Raw genomic sequence first — 18,547 nt, forward strand, 5'->3', positions numbered from 1 at the left:
ATCCTGGGAGATGTAGTTTGTTAAAGAGGTGCCTATTCCCCTCACAGTGCTACAATTCCCATAGTCAGGGCCAGCCCTCCCTTTTTATTTTAATTGGATTATGATTGGAGATGTTAACTGGATGTTAATTGGATTTTTTTATTGGAAAATTCATAAAAATGTTCTTCAAAGGGAGTTCTGGGGTATGTATCTCTGTGAGGGCATTAGCGGTCTCCTGACGACTCCCAGCACCCTTAACAAACTACAGCTCCCAGTTTTCTTTGGGGGAAGTTTGTAGCTGGTTAAGCATGCAGAGAATTGTCAGGCTACCCTCCAATTCCCCTCACGGAGAACATTATGATGCTACCTCAAAGAGTCATGGCTTCCCCCAAGGAATTCTGGGAGCTGTTGTTTGTTCAGGGTGCTGGGAATTATTAGGTGGCCCCCATTTTCCTCACAGAGATACAATTCCCAGAGTTCCCCATGAAGAAGGATTGACCGTTAAACCACTTTGGGAACCATGACTCCTTAATGCGCATACCCTCCAACATTCCTCCGATGAAAATAGGGACGTCCTGACGGAAAGCGGGACATTCTGGGATCATTCTGGGATGGCTTCTGTTAATCTAAGACTGTCCTGGGAAATAGGGACCCTTGGAGGGTCTGAGAACAATAAGGGTCTTCTAACAACTTCCAGCACCCTGAATGAACTCCGTCTCCCAGAATTCTTTGGGGGAAGCCATGACTCTTTGAAGAGGTGTCCAAGAGTGCTTTCAATGGACGGTGTTGTGAGTGTGGCCTGGGACTCCCGCTACATCTCTCCGCAGCGCCTCAGGCCTGCTCTGCGTCCTCCTCAGGTGCTTTTTCCTGGCTGCAATGTGTCCTTAAGCCATGATCTGACCTCTTGCTTGCTTCACTGGATGATGGAGAAATGTACATGCAAAGGGGTAGAAACCTCTGGCAGGTTTTGTGCACCATTGGAACACAGCCTGCTGGCCAAAGGAAAGAATCCTGTCCTTTGTGTCCGTCCCCCCACTTTTGTCTGTGCCCTGCCCCACCACCGGTACCTGGCCCCCGGCAGACTACTCCACAAGGGAATGCGGCCCTCGGGATGAAAAGGGTCCCCCACCCCCTGACTGAGGCGACGAGCGAAAAGCAGCCTTCCTGGCTGCAGCAGTGGGGTAGAGGGTGTTCTCTATGTCAGGTACGTACGCCAGTTTTTATACAGAGATTTACACACGTGTACACAGGCACACACAAAGGCACCATTGGAACGAGAAGGTTTCAGCCACCGTCGGAGGAAGCTGAGGCTCCCACAGCTGGAGCGCTGTCCTTGCGAGGGCTGGCGACACCCATCTGAAAGAGGAAGGGCCCATTTTGCCCAGTTAATTTGAGATGAGGCAGGGACCGCTCCCGAAACAAGCTTATTGTTGAAAACGGAGAGCGGGAAGGTAGCCAGACTCAAAGGCATCCGCATCCGCTGCCTCCAATCCCATACCTGTGGCTGGTCCTGCCTGTCTGACAGGGGCTGATGGTTCCTTTGCAAATGCTTGGGAATCCACTTTATTTTTAAATAGGTAGCTTCATTTTACATTTTTGCAAAGGCTCTTCAGATGAAATGGCCACAGGCAACTCACAACTTAGGCGCATTTAACTTGCACGCATTCAGCTTTATGCACTTGCCCCCCCCAAAAAAATAAATAAATAAAGTGGGGGTTGGAAATGGGGAGGGCATCTGGGGAAAAGGACTTTGGAAACCCCACCTGCCATTGAAAACACAATACACGATTTTGGCTTTATGCATTATCCCCAGAGCATAACCCCAGCATGAGTTGAGAGTCGCTGTATTCTAAAATAGGGATGCTGCTTTCCAAAGAAGTTCTAGCCTATTGGCATATTTCTGCTGAACAGCACCTACCGAAATCAAGTTTTTTGTTGTTGCTGTTTTCATTTTAATCCATCCATTTCCAGCCTTAGGTTCGCTCATAAATCCATCCCACCCTGTTTGTGCATTAATCCGTTATTTATTTATTTATTGCACTTACGTTTGACTTTTCAAATAAATAGCTTAATACAAGTTATTTATTTGACAAGTCCAATTTAATTGCATAGCCCAGAAATCTTATAGCCGATTGTGTTGGAAGTGCAGCGGCACAGGTCATTCCGTTTGTACCTTAAGGGTTAATTCTGTCCCTATTGAAGGGGGGGTGTTGCTTAGCAACCAGGCAAGTCACCTGATCCACGTGGACTTGAAATACCACCCTGTGGCCACTCGCAGCTCTGGTGGCGCTGCAGTACAGGCAAGAGTTGACTGTTAGGGTCCACCCCTGCTTAGACCTGGACAAGGAGGAGGTGCAGGAGGAGCAGGATCCCCCAAGCAGACCCACACACCCCGACAATGACCCTTTGGACGTCTCCTCGTCCGGTTCTTGGCCAGCTCTCTCAGGTAGCACCCCCTACCCTTCAACCCCAGCAGATAAGCTGCATGCAAGCCTTCTTGGGAACAGGGGAAGTGCATGCCAGCCTTTGCCTGGATCAGGCCGTACCTTCCGGCGCATCACAGGAGCCTGCAGAGAGCTCCCGCATCTTCCGAGTGGTCGCAGTTGTGCACGTTCCAGCGGATGTGGGAGCAGCGCAGAAGGGAGCTCTCGTCGCCTTTGCACTTGAGGTTGTCGAGGAAGATGTAGCCGGTCCCTTGGCCGTAGCGGGCCTCCCCCCAGGCGGCCAAGGCCCCCCCACAGCCCAGTTGCCTGCACACCACCTTCACATCCTTGAGGTCCCAAGCGTCGTCACACACCGTCCCCCACTGAGACAGGTAGAACATCTCCACCCGCCCTTCGCAGCGGTGGCTCCCGTTGACCAGGCGAAGGAAGCCTGCAAATGGGGGAAACAGAGGGGGGTGGGTATCACGAAGCTTAAGTGAAGCTCCCCCCCCCAAAAAACAACCAAATCTGTGCCCCACCAACTCAATGGCTGTGCCACCGGCCACCACCCAGTTTCCCCTGTTGCTCCTCAGCTGAGACAATAATGCGCTTTGCACAATGTTACTTTTTTCCCCTGCATGCCACAACAGCTGCGAGAATATTGCTAGCGAAGAATTGGAAGAAACAAGATTTACCAACTATAGAAGAATGGCAGATGAAGATGATGGACTATATGGAACTTGCCAAACTGACCGGGAAACCATAGAGAAGAGACGGTGGAAGAAGATTGGAAGAAGTTTAAGGAATATTTGAAAAAATATGTTAATATTTAAATCTTAGAATAGCTTTGGAAGTGGATTTAGGCTGTAGGGTTAGAAGTAGAAGATAGTGTATTTTAAAACAGTATTATTTGCAAGTGATAAAATGTGAAGATTTTTATGGTTAAAGTAACTGTGATAAAAAAATGGTTAGAAATTATGATATATGTAAACTGCTAAAGATGAGGTAAAATGAAAATCAGATAGGGGGACTTGGGGAAGCCCACCTAACAATGTTTAGAAAAAATAAGGATAAAACAAGAATCTGTTTGTATTGTTTGTTTTCCTGTTTGAATGTTTATTGTGTTATAAAATGAATATTTTTTTTGAAATAATAATAATGCGCTCTGCACAAGCTCAGAGTTCCTCCAAAGAGGAGTCTGTCCACCGCACCTCTAGACCGCTCACTGCTCTGGCTGTGAATAATTTCTCCCGCATCTTTATGCAAATCTGTTCCCCCACCTACCGTAAGGGGAATCTTCTGGTTCCTGTTACTCGGAGTGCATTAAGGATATTAGGAGAATCTGCTTACTCAGACTGTATTAAGGACGTGTCAAGAATGCTTGTGCAGGGAAAACTCAGCCTCAAGCGAGCCCGACAGAGAGCAGGTACCCTCTTATTCCTGCTGAATCAGGCATCCAGCTCGAATAACACAGGCACGCTTTCCCTCTGAGAATGTGACTTAATTTCTATGTATGTGTAAAGCTAAGCAAGGGAATACCTGTGTCATTTTCAGGCCTGGGGGGTTCAACTTTTGTGGGCCACTGTTCTGTTTGATCAAGCAAAGGCACCTCATCCATCACAATACTGTGGGTTTTTTTAAAGCTAATACTGCACAACACAGAATCGGGATTCAGGATGACCTTAGCTGATTGGAGAACTGGGCCAAAACTAACAAAATGAATTTCATCAGGGAGAAATGTAAGGTTCTGCACTTTGGCAGGAATAATCAGATGCACAAATATAAGATTGGGGGGGGGGGCACCTGGCTTACCAGTAATACATGCAAAAAGGGTCCAGGGGTCTTAGTAGACCCCAGGCTGAACATGAGTTAACAGTGCGATGCAGCAGCAAAAGCACCTAATGTGATTCCAGGCTGCATCAGCTGACATATAATGTCTAGATCACGGGATGTCATAATCCTGCTCTATTCTGCCTTGGTCAGATCCCACCTGGAGTCCTGGGACCAGTTCTGGGCACCACAGTTCAAGAAAGACATAGACAAGCTAGAAGGCAGGCAGAGAGGGAGACCAAGATGATGAAGGGTAACCAAGCCTTGCGAGGAATGTTTGAGGGAGTTGGGTATGTTTAGTCTGGAGAAGAGAAGACTGAGAGTGAGATATGATACCCATCTTCAAATACCTGAAGGGCTGTCACATGGAAGGCAGTGCTCAGAAAAGACAACCCCTCTTCTGTTACCATAGTGCTGCCCCCTGAGAAATCTTGCCCTAGGCAGCCACCTAGAGCAGCCTCTTGCCCTGTTCCTGCCAAACACCAGGAATTTCAGCTGAGAGTCAGCAAGCGGGGAGCTAGAGGCCCTGTGCCCCACATACCATCCTTGGGACGTGTGGTGGTTGATGTGGTGGTGGCAAAAGGGTCTTCTTGGAAGAGATCTCCAGATTCTTCTGCACCTGGGACCAGGGAAAAAGCAAGGGGTACATTTAACAGCATAGAGACACGCACCCCACACACACCACACAGAAAGGCACTGGGAAGTGCAGTGCAGTGGTTAGAGTTGCACTAGGACCCGGGAGACTGGGGTTCAGGGACCTGTACTAGGACCTGGGAGACCCCACTTAGCCAGGAAGCTCACTGAGTGACCTTGGAGTCAGTCACAGCCTCTCAGCCTAATCCACCTCACAGGATTGTTGTGAGAATAAAATAGGGCAGGAAGTATGCATGCCACTTCGAGCACCTTGGAGGAATGGTGGAACAAGACAATAAAATACCCAACCTTGAAAGTTTGTTTAGAAACAAAAACACTGACTTCATAGAGAATTGGAGAGTTGGAAGGGCCATCTATTTTAGTCCAACTTCGTACCATGCATTTTTCTTTTTTTTTACAAAGTGGCACCTGTGACAAGGAGCAATTGTCCTGATTCCCTCGTGAGCTGTTTACATGTCTTGCTGTTAATCATTCATTCATCCCACACTTTTCAATGCATTATTTCTCAGTCATTTTCCACACCACAAAAAAAGTCTGCTGTGTGTGTGTGTTTTATGTGGATTTGTTGTGCTGGGGTGACAAAAGAACTTTGGTCCCCTTTAATCACGCAGAATAAAGATAAACACACAACTCCCTCCTGCAAAAGACTGACAGCTTGGAGGCATCGCAGGGGAACCTGCGCTGTTTACATTTTATAACGCCAGGTTATTTCTCTCTCCCAAAATTCTCTGATCCACTGGAGGTTTTGGAGAGCTGCCTGTCCGGGATTCCTTAGCTGTGATTCCTGCACAGCATGGGGTTGCACTAGGTCACCCTTGGGGGCGGGGGGCTTCCAACCCTACGATGAAACCACAACCCCTCCTTTCCACCTGTCCCTCTCACCTCTGCATATGACACCGGCGTCTTCATGGTGCCCGCAGTTGTGCTGCCCCCACCCCAGGTTGAAGCAGTCGGACAGGTCAGTCTCCGTGCCGGCGCAGTCCACGTTGTCCAGGAGGATGGGTCCGGTGCCGTAGCCAAAGTAGCCCAGCACGGTGGCCACCACCGCTGAGCCGCAGCCCACCTGCCGGCAGACCACCTGGGCATTGGGGAAGTCCCAGTCGTCATCGCAGACCGTGCCCCAGGAGTCCCCGTACAGGACTTCCACCCGCCCTTGGCAACTGCTGTTCCCGTTTGCTAGTCGTATGCCACCACCTGCTGGTCAGAAAGCGGAAGGGGAGAAAAGGCCGGAGTGACTTATGGAAGGTAGTGGACTCTCCTTCCTTGGAGGTTTTTAAGCAGAGGTTGGGTGGCCATCTGTCAGGGAGACATTAGAGGAGATCCCTGCATTGCAAGGGAATTGGACCAGATGGCCCTCGGGATCCCTTGCAACTCTACAACTCTATGATTCTGTGATTCTATGATGTCACATGGCAGGGCATCCCCCACGTCCACTTTTCCTTTGATTTGGGACCTTGTGGACATTCCGGCTCCTGGTTTTTCTCTCTCCCGTTTCACATTTTCAGAGAGTGGCAAGAGCACCGGCAAGAGGCCTTGACCCTCATGAATTCTGTTGTTTTAGAAACAGCCTGTATCAATAGTTGCTGGGTAGCTGAGTTGGTTAGGGAGTGGTGCTAATAATGCCAAGGTTGCAAGTTTGATGCCTGTGTGGGAGAGCTGCATATTCTTGCATTGCAGGGGGCTGGACTAGATGACTCTCAAGCCCCACTTCCAACTCTACAATTCTATGACTATGATTCTAAGCAAGGGGCCTCAGTGCCCATGCACAAACTTCTACAGACAACATGCACCTGCCTCCTCCTCCCACCCTTTCAGAGATGCAGAGAATAGGGACCGGGACTTGGAGAAAGTTCAGCGCTAGCAACTCACACCAGCATAGTGTATGGAGGTGGAAACAGGAGCAGTGGTTTACCAAGGACTGGGAAATAGGGGCTGCCTAAACAGGGAAAGCTGGACTATAGAAACCTGGCATTGGGGGTGGGGCTGTGGCTCTAAGTGTGTTGCTAGACTACAACTCCCATCATCCTTGTCTGCTGGCCACACTTGCTGGGGCTGATGGGAATCGTAGTGCAACAACACCAGGAGAGCTCAGGTTCCCTGTCGCTTATATGGACACAAAGCGGATGTTATGGGACGAGAGAGGAAACACCAGGGCTTCATCCTTCCTGCTCCTGGGTCTGTTTTCACATTGTCTGAAATAAACACCTTCCCATCAGCGAGGCGGCCCCCTCAGCCTCCAGCTCTCTCAATCTCTTCTTTGCAGATTTTTACATCTCGGATGAAGCTTTATTCCCATCGACAAAGGGCAGGCAAGCACTTACTTCTTCTTTCTAGCAGGAGAAGGGCTGAGGTCACCATCATCTCAGTCTCAGGAGAAGGCTGGTCTCGACCATCTGTGACTGCAAGAAGACATATCCTGTCATCACAACAACATCCGGCCTCCAATTATATCTCACTGGTTGCCTTTGGACACAGATGGGCAAGCCACGAGGCAGGAAGGCAACCCTCTGTTTTGGCCTCAGCTTCCGGGACTATGTTTTTAACTGCCCCTCTCCTGCTGGTCCTTTAATAGAGATTTGATCTGCAGCTTTCAGGACCCCAATCTCCAAGTGGTGAGAGACTCCGGGGTGCCTGCACTTGCCTAGGGTTTGGTTTCCTGGGAATGAAGGTCAGTGGAGATGGTGGTGTCTTTAGGGTATATTGTTTTATTTACATATATATACAGTCTGGGCAAAGGATGGAAGGGCTCGTAGCATCAACACCCCACCAGATCTTGCTTCCTCATTCAATTCCAGGGAAGCCCCAAACTCACAGTTTTGGGTCCAGCACAGATCAAGGCATGTCTCTGTATCTCCAGCTTCCAGCAGCAGTCAACAACTTTCTCCCTGACCCCCACATAAAGTCCCTCTTGGCCTGCTGTTCTCCATCCTAGGAGGAGGTTGCATTCAGGCAGGTGAGGTGGGGAAAGGCCCACCCATTTGTCTCTATGGCAACAGAGCAGCCTCTTTGGACATGTGCATGGCAGTACTCAACTGGCTAGGCTCAGGCCATTATCTTACAAAGAAACTTGTCTGACTGGTTCAACAGCCTTTTCTAATAGACTCTAAACTTCACTAGGTACAGGATCACAGGCCTAGAAGGGACCCACAGGTATCATCCAGACTGACCCTCCAGACCTATAACACTACTGTATATTTCTGCATAGTGCAAAGTTTCATTTCAGGTTTGACCCTTCCCCAGTAACAATGGGTCAAATATGGTTCTCTTCCCATTTCACCAGATTGGGGTTGGAGTGCAGAACTGGCTTGTGCATCTATGACAGGGGTGGGGTTAGGATCTGAAGCCTGGTGGATCTAACTAGGCCCCCACAGGCCAAAAGTTCTCCACCACCAATCTATGATCACAACCAGCATTGTCCCAGGTGTGCAGATAACACAAGTGTGCTCCTATATCTTTGAAGTCATGGAAACATAAACTGTCCCTGTTGGGGTTTTGTGGTGGGTGGGATTAGCAACAGCAGGTTCTCCCTTACCTGTGACTGTATCAGTGAATGACTGTTCATAGGTGGGAGCCACTGAGGTGGTGGCAGCTGTGGTCGTGGTCATCCCGAGACCTAGAAAGAGACAACAATAGGTCATCAATCAAAGCAAGTCAGTGAATTTAATGTTTTATTCAAGAAACCCAAACGGTGCAGGCCTAGAATTTCCAGCAGCTCTTCCCAGCAGGTCTTGCCCCAGTGAGGCAGTTGCAAACACTGAAGGTCCCCTGCCTTCCCACCACTCCCTAAGATTCCTCCTCCGCCAGGTCTTTCCCAAGCAATCTTAGGCTCCTTCGTCTAGTCTCTCATTGCTCCCCCTTTTGACTCCTCCGCATGTTCTGGGAGACCAGGGGAAAGAGGAGCTGTTCACAGCAGGAGGGGGAGACTCCCTGGATTCTTCAGCGGCCTGCCTCCACTCTGTCTCTTGATCTCCCTCCTCTCCTGCCTCAGATTCTGTACAGCTCTCTGCCCCAGCCTCTTGCTGCTCACTAAACCCTGTTGCTTCTTCAGCTCCTCCTCACCTCTTTTTCCTCTGACCACGCATTGTTGTTCCACCACCACTTCCCTGGCTCTGAGCCTTCTTCCCCTGGGGGTTCCCTTGGGGGTTCCCCAGCTGGTGCCTCCCCCCCCCCAACTCCTCTGCATCCAGCCAGTCCATGGCACTGTGGTTCGTTAAAGGTGCTGAGAATTGTTAGGCGGTCCCCTAGTACCCTCACGGAATGACAATTCCCAGAGTTCCCTGGGAAGAGGGCTTGATAGAGGGGTTTAACAAGCAGCAAGGAGCCAGGGTGTCAGGCTCTGACCAAAAGGATTGCCCTTTTAAGGCCTTCCTCCCCTCGGGAAAGGGGTGGGTCCTAGGATGAGTTTCCTATCCTCTGGGAAGATGAAAGGCCTCGTTCCATCCCTAGATCTTGCTAGTAGAGCATGAGACTCTATATCTCAGTGGTGTGTGTCCTTAATAACAATTTAAACAATTTATTTAACTAAAACAATAACATTATAGCATATGTATCCATGTTTGTTAACGGATGTGGTTAAACGGGGTTTTTTTAAAAAAAAATAGACTGAGTTTTAGCACACATGAAATACTTAAAACAAATCCTTATTTCCTGATGAATAGCCTTTGGACTATAAAGTAACTTAAGTAGAAAACTATCTCTGGAAAGATGTTTCATCCAAAAGCATTTTATTTTAAAAATCCGATTTAAACCACAAAAATCCGATTTAAATCTTTAAAAATCCATTTTTTATATTTTTTTTAAAAACATCATTGATTTTTATCCACCCTGGTTCTGCAATGCCTTGCTAGGCGTTCACAGGAAGCTGCCTCATACGGAGTCAAACTATAGATACATCTAACTCAGTATTGTCTACACTGACTGGCAGCTCCCCAGGGTTTCAGGCAGGATTCCCCCCCCCCCCACAGCCCTACCTGGGGATGCCACTGGGGACTGGATCTGCAGCCTCCTGCCTACAAGCAGATGTTCTAACCACTAGACTACAGTACTTTCCACACAGGGCGGCTGCCCACTTCGCCTGCCCGGCTGCCCCAAGCCCTGAGGGGTCCACCCACCTGAGCAGATGACACCAGCATCCTCGTGGTGACCACAGTTGTGGATGCCCCAGCCCAGGCTGTAGCAGGCTGAGAGGTGCGGCTCGCTCCCGTCGCAGTTCACGTTGTCGAGGAGGATGCGCCCCGTGCCGTAGCCAAAGTAGGCATTGGTCCTGTAGTCTACGGCGTGCCCACAGCCCACCTGCTTGCACACCACGGACGCATCGCTCAGCCCCCAGTCGTCGTCACACACCGTGCCCCAGTTCCCTTTGTAGAATATCTCCACCCGGCCCTGGCAAGAGTTGGCACCACTCACCAGCCGGATGCTCCCATCGCCTGGAAGAGGGATAGGGAGAGTCAGGGTACAAATTGTAGACTTGGAAGGTCATCCAGACCGCCTCCACTAAGGGGAGCCCAAGAAAGGAACCTGCATTTTAGTAGAGGCCGCGGTGCAGGTGTTTTTTTATTTTATTTTAATTTCTATACCATTTTATATTTTTAATAAAAATCTCAAAGCTGTTTACAGCAGGGGTCAGCAACCTTTTTCAGCCGTGGGCCGGTCCACTGTCCCTCAGACCATGTGGTGGGCCGGACTATATTTTGAAAAAAAGATATGAACAAATTCCTATGTCCCACAAATAACCCAGAGGTGCATTTTACATAAAAGCACACATTCTACTCATGTAAAAACACCAGGCAGGCCCCACAAATAACCCAGAGATGCATTTTAAATAAAAGGACACGTTCTACTCGTGTAAAAACACACTGATTCCCGGACCGTCCGCGGGCCGGATTGAGAAGGTGATTGGGCCTCATCCGACCCACGGGCCTTAGGTTGCCTACGCCTGGTTTACAGCATATTAAATCAATGAATCAATAAAACATTAGCCGGGTGATGTTCCTCTGGCCTCACGAGGAGCCTCTTCAGTAGGGCTGGTGTGTGTGGGCCCTGTCCCCCAGGCCAGGTGGAAAGGGCCTTGCAGGGAGCAAGGAGATGGGGACTATCTCTCCTTTGTTTCCCCATTATTGGTGGCGGCGGCATCAGCTGCTACAGCAGGAGAAAGGGGACAAACAGTTTCTCTCCTTCATTGCCCCTCCTGCAGTTGCAGCAGCTGGTAACCAGGGATGAGGAAGGCAACCAGTCGCAGCAACAGCCTCTCATCACACTGCAGTTTGCAGCACCACCTGTTGGCAGTCCTAAGAACTGCAGCTTGATGAGACCTTTACATTTTTATTATACGTTAAGATATGAATAACAGCAACACTATGTACATGTATCGTGTTGCTATTGCGAATCGTGCTAGCTGAGGACAGCTCCTCATGTGAATCCAAAAAGCACTCACTTTCCCCATTTTGCAACGAGGCGGTGGCTGCTTTGCTGATTGGTCCTCTGGATGCTTGGGTGGGCAACAGCTCTGCAAAAACAAACAACCCAACAGAAGGATGAACGTCAGTCAATCATCTCCATTGACAGCATCTGCTTGCCCTCTGCTATGCATGCAAACATGTATACCTCCAACCTTTTAAGCAGGGCCAGCCAACTTGTTCAATTAATTTCTTAGATAAATCCATTGTGGTTGATGACATTTGACTGCCTATTAGAAGTAGTAGTAGTAGTAGTAGTAGTAGTAGTAGTAGTAGTAATATTTATTAGTATTTCCTGCCTTTCACTAACAGGTCTCAGGGTGGGTTACAATGGGCTCCTTCATTTTATTGTTTCTGATACCAGCTAAAAATGTTTTTATTCAGGCACACCTGTAATTTTATTAGGTACATTTGTTTTTTTCTATAAAACTGTTGATTTTATCTATATTTTACTTTTAACAAACGTCTGCTTGTCTTTAAAGTATGTTGATTTCATCACTATTTTCTGATGAATATTTTATGTAAACAACCTAGAGGCGGGCTTTCATATCATTTAAATGATGTCCAAATGTCCTGGGCTGGCTGAATGCAGAGGAATGGTGGGAGAAACCAGCTGGGGAACCCCCAAGGGAGCCCCCAGGGGAGGAAGGCTCAGAGCCAGAAGATTGGAGGTGGGATGGTGAGAAGGAGGAGGAGACTGGGAGGAGGTGGTGTCGGAAGTTGAAGAGGCAACAGGGTTTAGTGAACAGGAAGAGCTGTGGAAGAGCACAGTTCAGACTCCAAGGCAGAAGCAGAGGCCAGGGATTCTCAACCTCCTACTGCTCCCCTCCTGCTGGCTTCCTAAAACACGCAGAGAAATTAAATGGGCAGAGCAGAGGGTGGTTGTGTGCAGACCCAGCCTGAGACTGCGTGGGAAAGACCCTGGAGAGGAGGAGTGTGAGCCCCTCCATCCTATGCTCAGGTGGTATATATGTGTAAATAAAACCATATATCCTAAAGACACCACAGTCTCCACTGACATTCATTCCAAGGAAACTGAACCTGGAAGTCTTTCAGCATTCAGAGATTGGGGTGTTCGTACAAATATATAGGACCCACCCTATTCTTGTAACCGTAACTGATCTTAATATTGTATTTTTAAATTACTGTAAACCACCCTGCGACCTCATGGTGTGGGGGGAGGTAAGAAATCAAAACAGCAGTCAAACAAATTTGGTATTCTTCATTATACACCTTTAGGCACCAGGCAAAAACGTTCCTTTTTAACCAAGCCTTTGGTTGACCTGATCAACATCCCATATCCTTTTAAAATGTTGCTCTTGGGGGGGGGGTATTATTGGTTTATTTCTTTTATTTTTATTTTATATACTGTGATCTTTTTATGTGAACAGCCCTGAGACCTCTGGGTATAGGGCGGTATATAAATAATAATAATATGAATCCTTTTCTTTTTAGAAATATCATTTAATCCCCATGCAATTTTATTACCGTCATAACTTTTTATGTTTCTATCCTGCCTTTCCTCCACCCTGTTTAAGATACACAGGGTTCCTTAGTGTCCCCTGCAGGACAGCGCGGTGCAGTGGTTAGAGTGTCAGGCAAAGACCTAGGAGACCAGGGTTAAAAGCCCACGCTTGGCCATGAAGCTCACTGGGTGACCTCTGGCCAGTCGCTGACTTCCTGTAGCCTAACCTACTCACAGGGTTGTTGTGAGGATTAAATGAGGAGGGGAGAACCATATGTCCCACCTTGAGCTCTGGGGAGGGGGAAAAGGTGGGATATAAATGCAGTAAATAAGCCTGCTTCACCCCTCTCCCTCCTGCCACCGCCACCAGACAGACCCAAACCTTTGTACCATTACAGGTGACAGCCACATCCTCATAGTGGTAACAGTTGTGGATGCCCCAGCCGTGGCTGCTGCACTCGCTGAGGGCTGCCTCTCTGCCTTTGCAGTCCACGTTGTCCAGGAAGATGGGCCCACGCCCCTGGCCGAAGGAGAGGGTGGCTGGCATGGCGATGGCATGGCCGCAGCCCAGCTGGCGGCAGACCACGTTGGCGTCCACGATGTCCCAGTCATCGTCGCACACCGTGCCCCAGGTGTTGTTGTAGAAGATCTCCACGCGTCCTTGGCAGCGGCTGCGCCCATTGACTAGCCGGACCTCTGGGAGAACAAGGCCGGTCCATTAGAGCAAATGGGACAACACCCTGCCAAACTCAACCTGCCGTCCCTTGTCTGCCTGCAGTCCATGGTGCAGAATTGCCTGCCACGTTCCTCCTCCTTAGTCCCAGGGTTGCCCTTGAGGAACTCAGCAGGGCTGTCATGGACTGGCTGGATGCAGAGGAGGGGAGGGAGGCACCAGCTGGGGAGCCCCCCAAGGGAACCCCCAAGAGGAGAAGGCTCAGAGCCTGGGGAGTGGTGGTGGGACGACAATGAGCGGTCAGAGGGAGAAGGCGGAGAAGACTGGAAGGTATCAGAAGCTGAAGAGGCAACAGGGTTTAGTGAGCAGGAAGAGTCTGTGGCAGAGTGCAGTTCAAACTCTGAAGTGAAAGCTGAGGCTGCAGAAGGGTGAGATCAAGAGGCGGCTGAAGAGTCCAGGGAATCTCCCCCTCCTGCTGCGATCATCACCCCTCCTCCCTGGTCTCTGGGGACACACAGAGAAATGAAAAGAGCAGAGACTAGTTGTGCGTAGACACAGTTTGAGACTGCATAGGAAAACCCTGGAGAGGAGGAGCCTTAGAGGGGGTGGGACAGCAGGGACCTTCAGTCCTCACAACTGTGTCATCAGGGCAAGACCCACCAGGAAGGGTTGCTGGCTAGACCTGAGTTGTATTTTGGTTTACTTGAATGTAGAGTTAACTTCATTGGCATCGGTGACTTATTACCTTTGTGCTGATCTGCACCTGACTCCAGCCCTGACCAGGGCGGAGGATGGGGAGAAAATTGGAATGAATTGTCTCTGACTCAATCATTTGCCTCTGGCACCACCTACTGTTTGGCTCCCTGCCTTCCACCCTACAAATGGGCACCAGCCACCACTGGCGAAGGGACAGGCCTGCCCATTACATCATGGACACCGTCCAATAGGCTCAATGGGAGGGGCTTGCAGGAGGAAGCTAAAATGGGCAAGGATTCAGCAACAACCCAAGCATCATTTAGGAACCCTTTCCCAGATCTCTGCAGTGATCTATAAGACACAGCTTCAAGTGCTGGTTTCTCTTTCGCAACAAGAGCTCACCTGGAACAGGCAGCTGTGCAACCTCAGAGCCACTGGCTGAAATGGAGAAAATGAAAGTTAAGGCAGATTGAATGCCACCCCGGATACGCACTTAATGATGCAATTCTGAGCAGTTGTACCTGGGAGCAAGTCCCATTAGGAACCCAGAAACACAGGAAACTAACTTATACTGAGGTCAGATCCTTGGTCCATCTGCATCAGTACTGTTTGCACCAACTGGCAGCATCCTTCTAGATTTTCAGACAGGGTTCTTTCCCAGACGCACCTGGCGATGCCATCAGGGATTGAACCTGGGACCTTCTGCATGCAAAGCAGATGCTCCAACCACACAGATCAGTTCTAAATGCCTATTCATGGATGGGGACCCTGTAACCCTCCAGATGTGGTTGGATTCCAGCTCCCATCGTCCCTCACCATCGGCCATCCCCAGCGTACAGGAGTGCAGTTATATTCTGAGCTGAAAGGGCTCAGGGCTTGCGCAGCCAGCGTATAACAATACTGTGATACCAAAAAACACAGCTTTTGAGCTCCACAATTAAACAGAAGCCGTGATGTGGTTGATGGGTTCTCTGGGACAGAACTGGTTTTATGTGCTGAGGATGATGTTTAAGGTCACTCAACGCAGATTAGATACCTGATCCTCTCCTATTAACATGCAGTGTAACTCACCTTGGCCCAAATCTAAAGGTGGAAAAAGCATTTGGGGATTTCTGAAACAAACCATACCCACAACTTCTAAATTCCCCATCCTAGATGTGAAGTGTCCTGCGACACACACACACCAACAATTCCCCTTGCATGTTGAGTTGTTTGGGCAGCGGGTAGTGTGATCTCAGCCTTTGGGCCCTATAGATTTAAGGCATCTTTAAAAAAGATTTGCAAATATCATCCTTATCCGTTTGTTTCCCTGTTATATATTGCTACATGCTATCCTTATATCTGAGCAGTATGAGATTTCATGGGTTCCAGGCAGGCACTTACCCAGGGTTTGTGTTTCCTTCAGAAATTGGGCACAGCAGAGATGGCAGTGTCCTTATGTTATATGGTTCTATTTACACATATATGCAACCTCAGTCCAGATAGAGGGATTGCAGAGCATTGGGTCTTAAGGGCAGCACTGGATTCAACAGACAGCCAAAAGCCATCCTCTGTGGCTCTTAGTTCCAGCCTGTCATGCCCAGCTCACAGAGAGGTCTGCCCCTCCCTCTCCTTCTCACTGCTAAGGACCTCCCCCCAGCCTACCTCATTCAAGGCTGAAACCCTAAACCTGGCCTTTGCCTCTGCCCACTAGCGCCCAGAGAAGAAGCCCCCCCCCCCCCGCTTGCCTGCCAGTCTTGCGTTCTGATAGTTTCCTTGATGGCCCATCCTTGGCTTTTGTCCCCTGCAGAGCTGGCTTGGGTCCTTAGCAAAACTAAATCTAGTTATGTTTCAGTGCTTGGAAAAGTTGAATCAAGCCTTGATTAATTTTGACCCTTACTAAATCCAGGAATTATGGGGAGGATCTGGCACCCAGGAATTTAAGGGAATTGGTCCCCCTTCCCCAACCTGTAACAATATTTTGGAAAGGTGTTTGTTCTCCGTGCAGTAGGACACCTCTTAAAATACCATAACTTTTGTAGGGTGCTTCCTGAGATCAGGGAACCTATGTTTGGATACAAGTAGACACCATTTTGAATCAAGATGGTGGACTGAACTCTTCAAAACTGCACTGGTTTTTGTTTGTTTCTTAGAATTTGCAAGTAACATTGAATATGAAGCTGCTAGCTGCTCATCGTGATGGCCTGGGACTCGGGCTCGGACTCGGCACCAGAGGAGTCTCAGTCTGCACCGGATCCTTTGCCTCAGGCATCATCTGAACCAAGTCTGGGGCCTGGTCCTGAAGAGTCCCAGTCTGCACAGGTTCCCCTGCAACAAGCACCAGCTGGGCCGAGTCAGGGGCCTGAGCCTGCCCTGGCTTCAGATGTGGGGATTACCTCGTTGCCTTCAGCTGGGCCATCACTTACAGCTGCTCCACTACCGGTTGGGTCAGGGGAGGCCCCTGGGTCCAGTAACCCACCGATGTCTCCCGAGCTGCAGAGACTAAGGTCTGAGAGAAGGAGAGAGTGCTTGCCTTCGGGCAAAACAGGGAGGTGAGTCGCTAGGGGATCAGGACCAGCCGTTACTCCAACAAAGATAAAAGGCTGTCAGACCCCACCCCAGGTTGTGGGAGCAACATTGCTGTATTCCAGGTCCTGCCTGAGATCTTGCACCTGTCCTTGCCTGGTTTCCTGCCTTGGCCCTGTCGGACTGACTCCTAGTGGAACCTTTGGATTCTGGACCGGATCTGGACCACATTTCATGGGTTACCCCTGGGCTCAGCACACTCATAATCCCAGTTGCCATCAAGGGGAAAACAACAGAGAGGACTGACAGGAGCCATTACCTGGGCATCTGCACACCTGTCCACAACTTCTCCGCCACATGAGCAGCTTACCTGTGGGGAAAAGGAAGAGGAAGGAACCCAGTGCTGACCAGACCAGCAAGGCAGGTTGCACCCAGAGCCCAGGCTTCTGATCTCTCTTCCTGTGTCCTGGAGAGGGACCAACTTTCATTTCTGCTTCTCCCAGGGTGACACAGAGGACCTTCCACCGACAGACTCCCCAAGAAATAACTACAGAGCCGCACCTGGTAAGTAAAGGGAAGACACAGGTTGAGCATCACTCAGCTTTGCTGAGTAGTGTCACCGTCACCAGTTACATTTGGGACTTTTTAGCTTAGGAGAAAAAAGTGATGCGAGCCAGTGTGGTGTAGTGGTTGGAGTGCTGGGCTAGGACCTGGGAGAGACTAGGGTTCAAATCCTCCCTCAGCTGGGAGGCTCGCTAGGTGAGCTTGAGCCACTCAATGTCTCTCAGCCTAACCTACCTCACAGGGTTGTTGTGGGAAAATGGGTAAGAGGAGAAAGTATGTAGGCCACCTTGAGCTCCCTGGAGGAAAGGTGGGATTAATAATATTAATATTAATAATAATGAAATAAGAGATGACATAGTAGAAGTGTATAAAATTATGTGTGGCATAGAGACAGTGGATGGCGGAAACTAATTCTCCCTCTCTTCTAACACTGGAACTCATTGGCATCCCATGAAGCTGAATGTTGGAAGATTCAGGACTGAAGTGAAGGACACGAGACAGGTGTTGATCATCAGGTGAGCTGTGCATAAGCAAGCTGCCAGCTAGCTTTGCCGAGGCTCTTTTTATTAGCACAATATGCAAAACTAGTCAGATACATTTTGGACTGTGCCCTTTACACCTCTTCGTGGGGTGGTACAAAGTTAATTTGGCACCTGTTTCCACCGCGTCACTTTCCCCCTGAACAATGTTTAATCGAAAGAGACAAAGGTCACAGACAGGGCATGGCAGACTACTAAGAGAGCAAAGGTTAGATAGAGGGCATGATGTTCAGACAGCTGTGGCTTGTCTACGGGTGGAAGTGTGCTCCACACCTGGCGGTCGTTCCTTCACAGGACAGATGAAAGAAACAACTTCTTCATGCTGCACGTAGTTAAACTGTGGAACTCTCCCCAACAGGAGGCAAGGACGGCCACCAACTTGGATGGCTTTCAAAGAGCATTGGGCAATTCACAGTGGAGGAGAAGGCTATCAACAGTGACTAGCTGTGACGGCTAAGTTCTGTCTCCACAGCCAGATGCAGAGATGCTTCTGAATACCAGTTGCTGGAAGCCATGAGAAGGGAAAGAGAGGGCTCTTGTGATCAGATCTTGCTTGGGGGCTTCCCACAGGCATCTGAGTCACCTCCGTGAGAAGAGGATGTTGGAGGAGAGGGGCCATTGGACGGATCCAGCAGGCTTTCCTTAGGTTTGCTATGGAGTAAGCGCAGGGGAACTTACACCTGCTCTCATGAAAAACAACCTATGTATAATTTTTAACGTATGTATAACCCATGTTCATGAAAAACAACCTATGTATAATTTTT

General features: G+C 49.3%; 1 protein-coding gene across 1 annotated transcript; it reads right to left on the reverse strand.

The window, feature by feature from the left end:
- Positions 1-167: 167 nt before the first annotated feature.
- SSC4D (scavenger receptor cysteine rich family member with 4 domains) lies at positions 168-17,237 on the reverse strand. Its single transcript, XM_028708638.2, has 11 exons — positions 17,051-17,237; positions 14,578-14,613; positions 13,197-13,502; positions 11,320-11,391; positions 9,998-10,312; positions 8,419-8,499; positions 7,208-7,285; positions 5,769-6,080; positions 4,774-4,851; positions 2,526-2,853; positions 168-1,335 (listed from the first exon to the last, which is right to left on the reverse strand). The coding sequence occupies exons 1-10, from the start codon at positions 17,166-17,168 to the stop codon at positions 2,537-2,539; spliced, it is 1,713 nt and encodes a 570-aa protein (XP_028564471.2). The 5' UTR covers positions 17,169-17,237; the 3' UTR covers positions 168-1,335; positions 2,526-2,536.
- Positions 17,238-18,547: the final 1,310 nt, after the last annotated feature.

Source organism: Podarcis muralis, chromosome 15 (assembly GCF_964188315.1).
Source record: "Podarcis muralis chromosome 15, rPodMur119.hap1.1, whole genome shotgun sequence".
In the NCBI taxonomy this organism is placed as follows: domain Eukaryota; kingdom Metazoa; phylum Chordata; class Lepidosauria; order Squamata; family Lacertidae; genus Podarcis; species Podarcis muralis.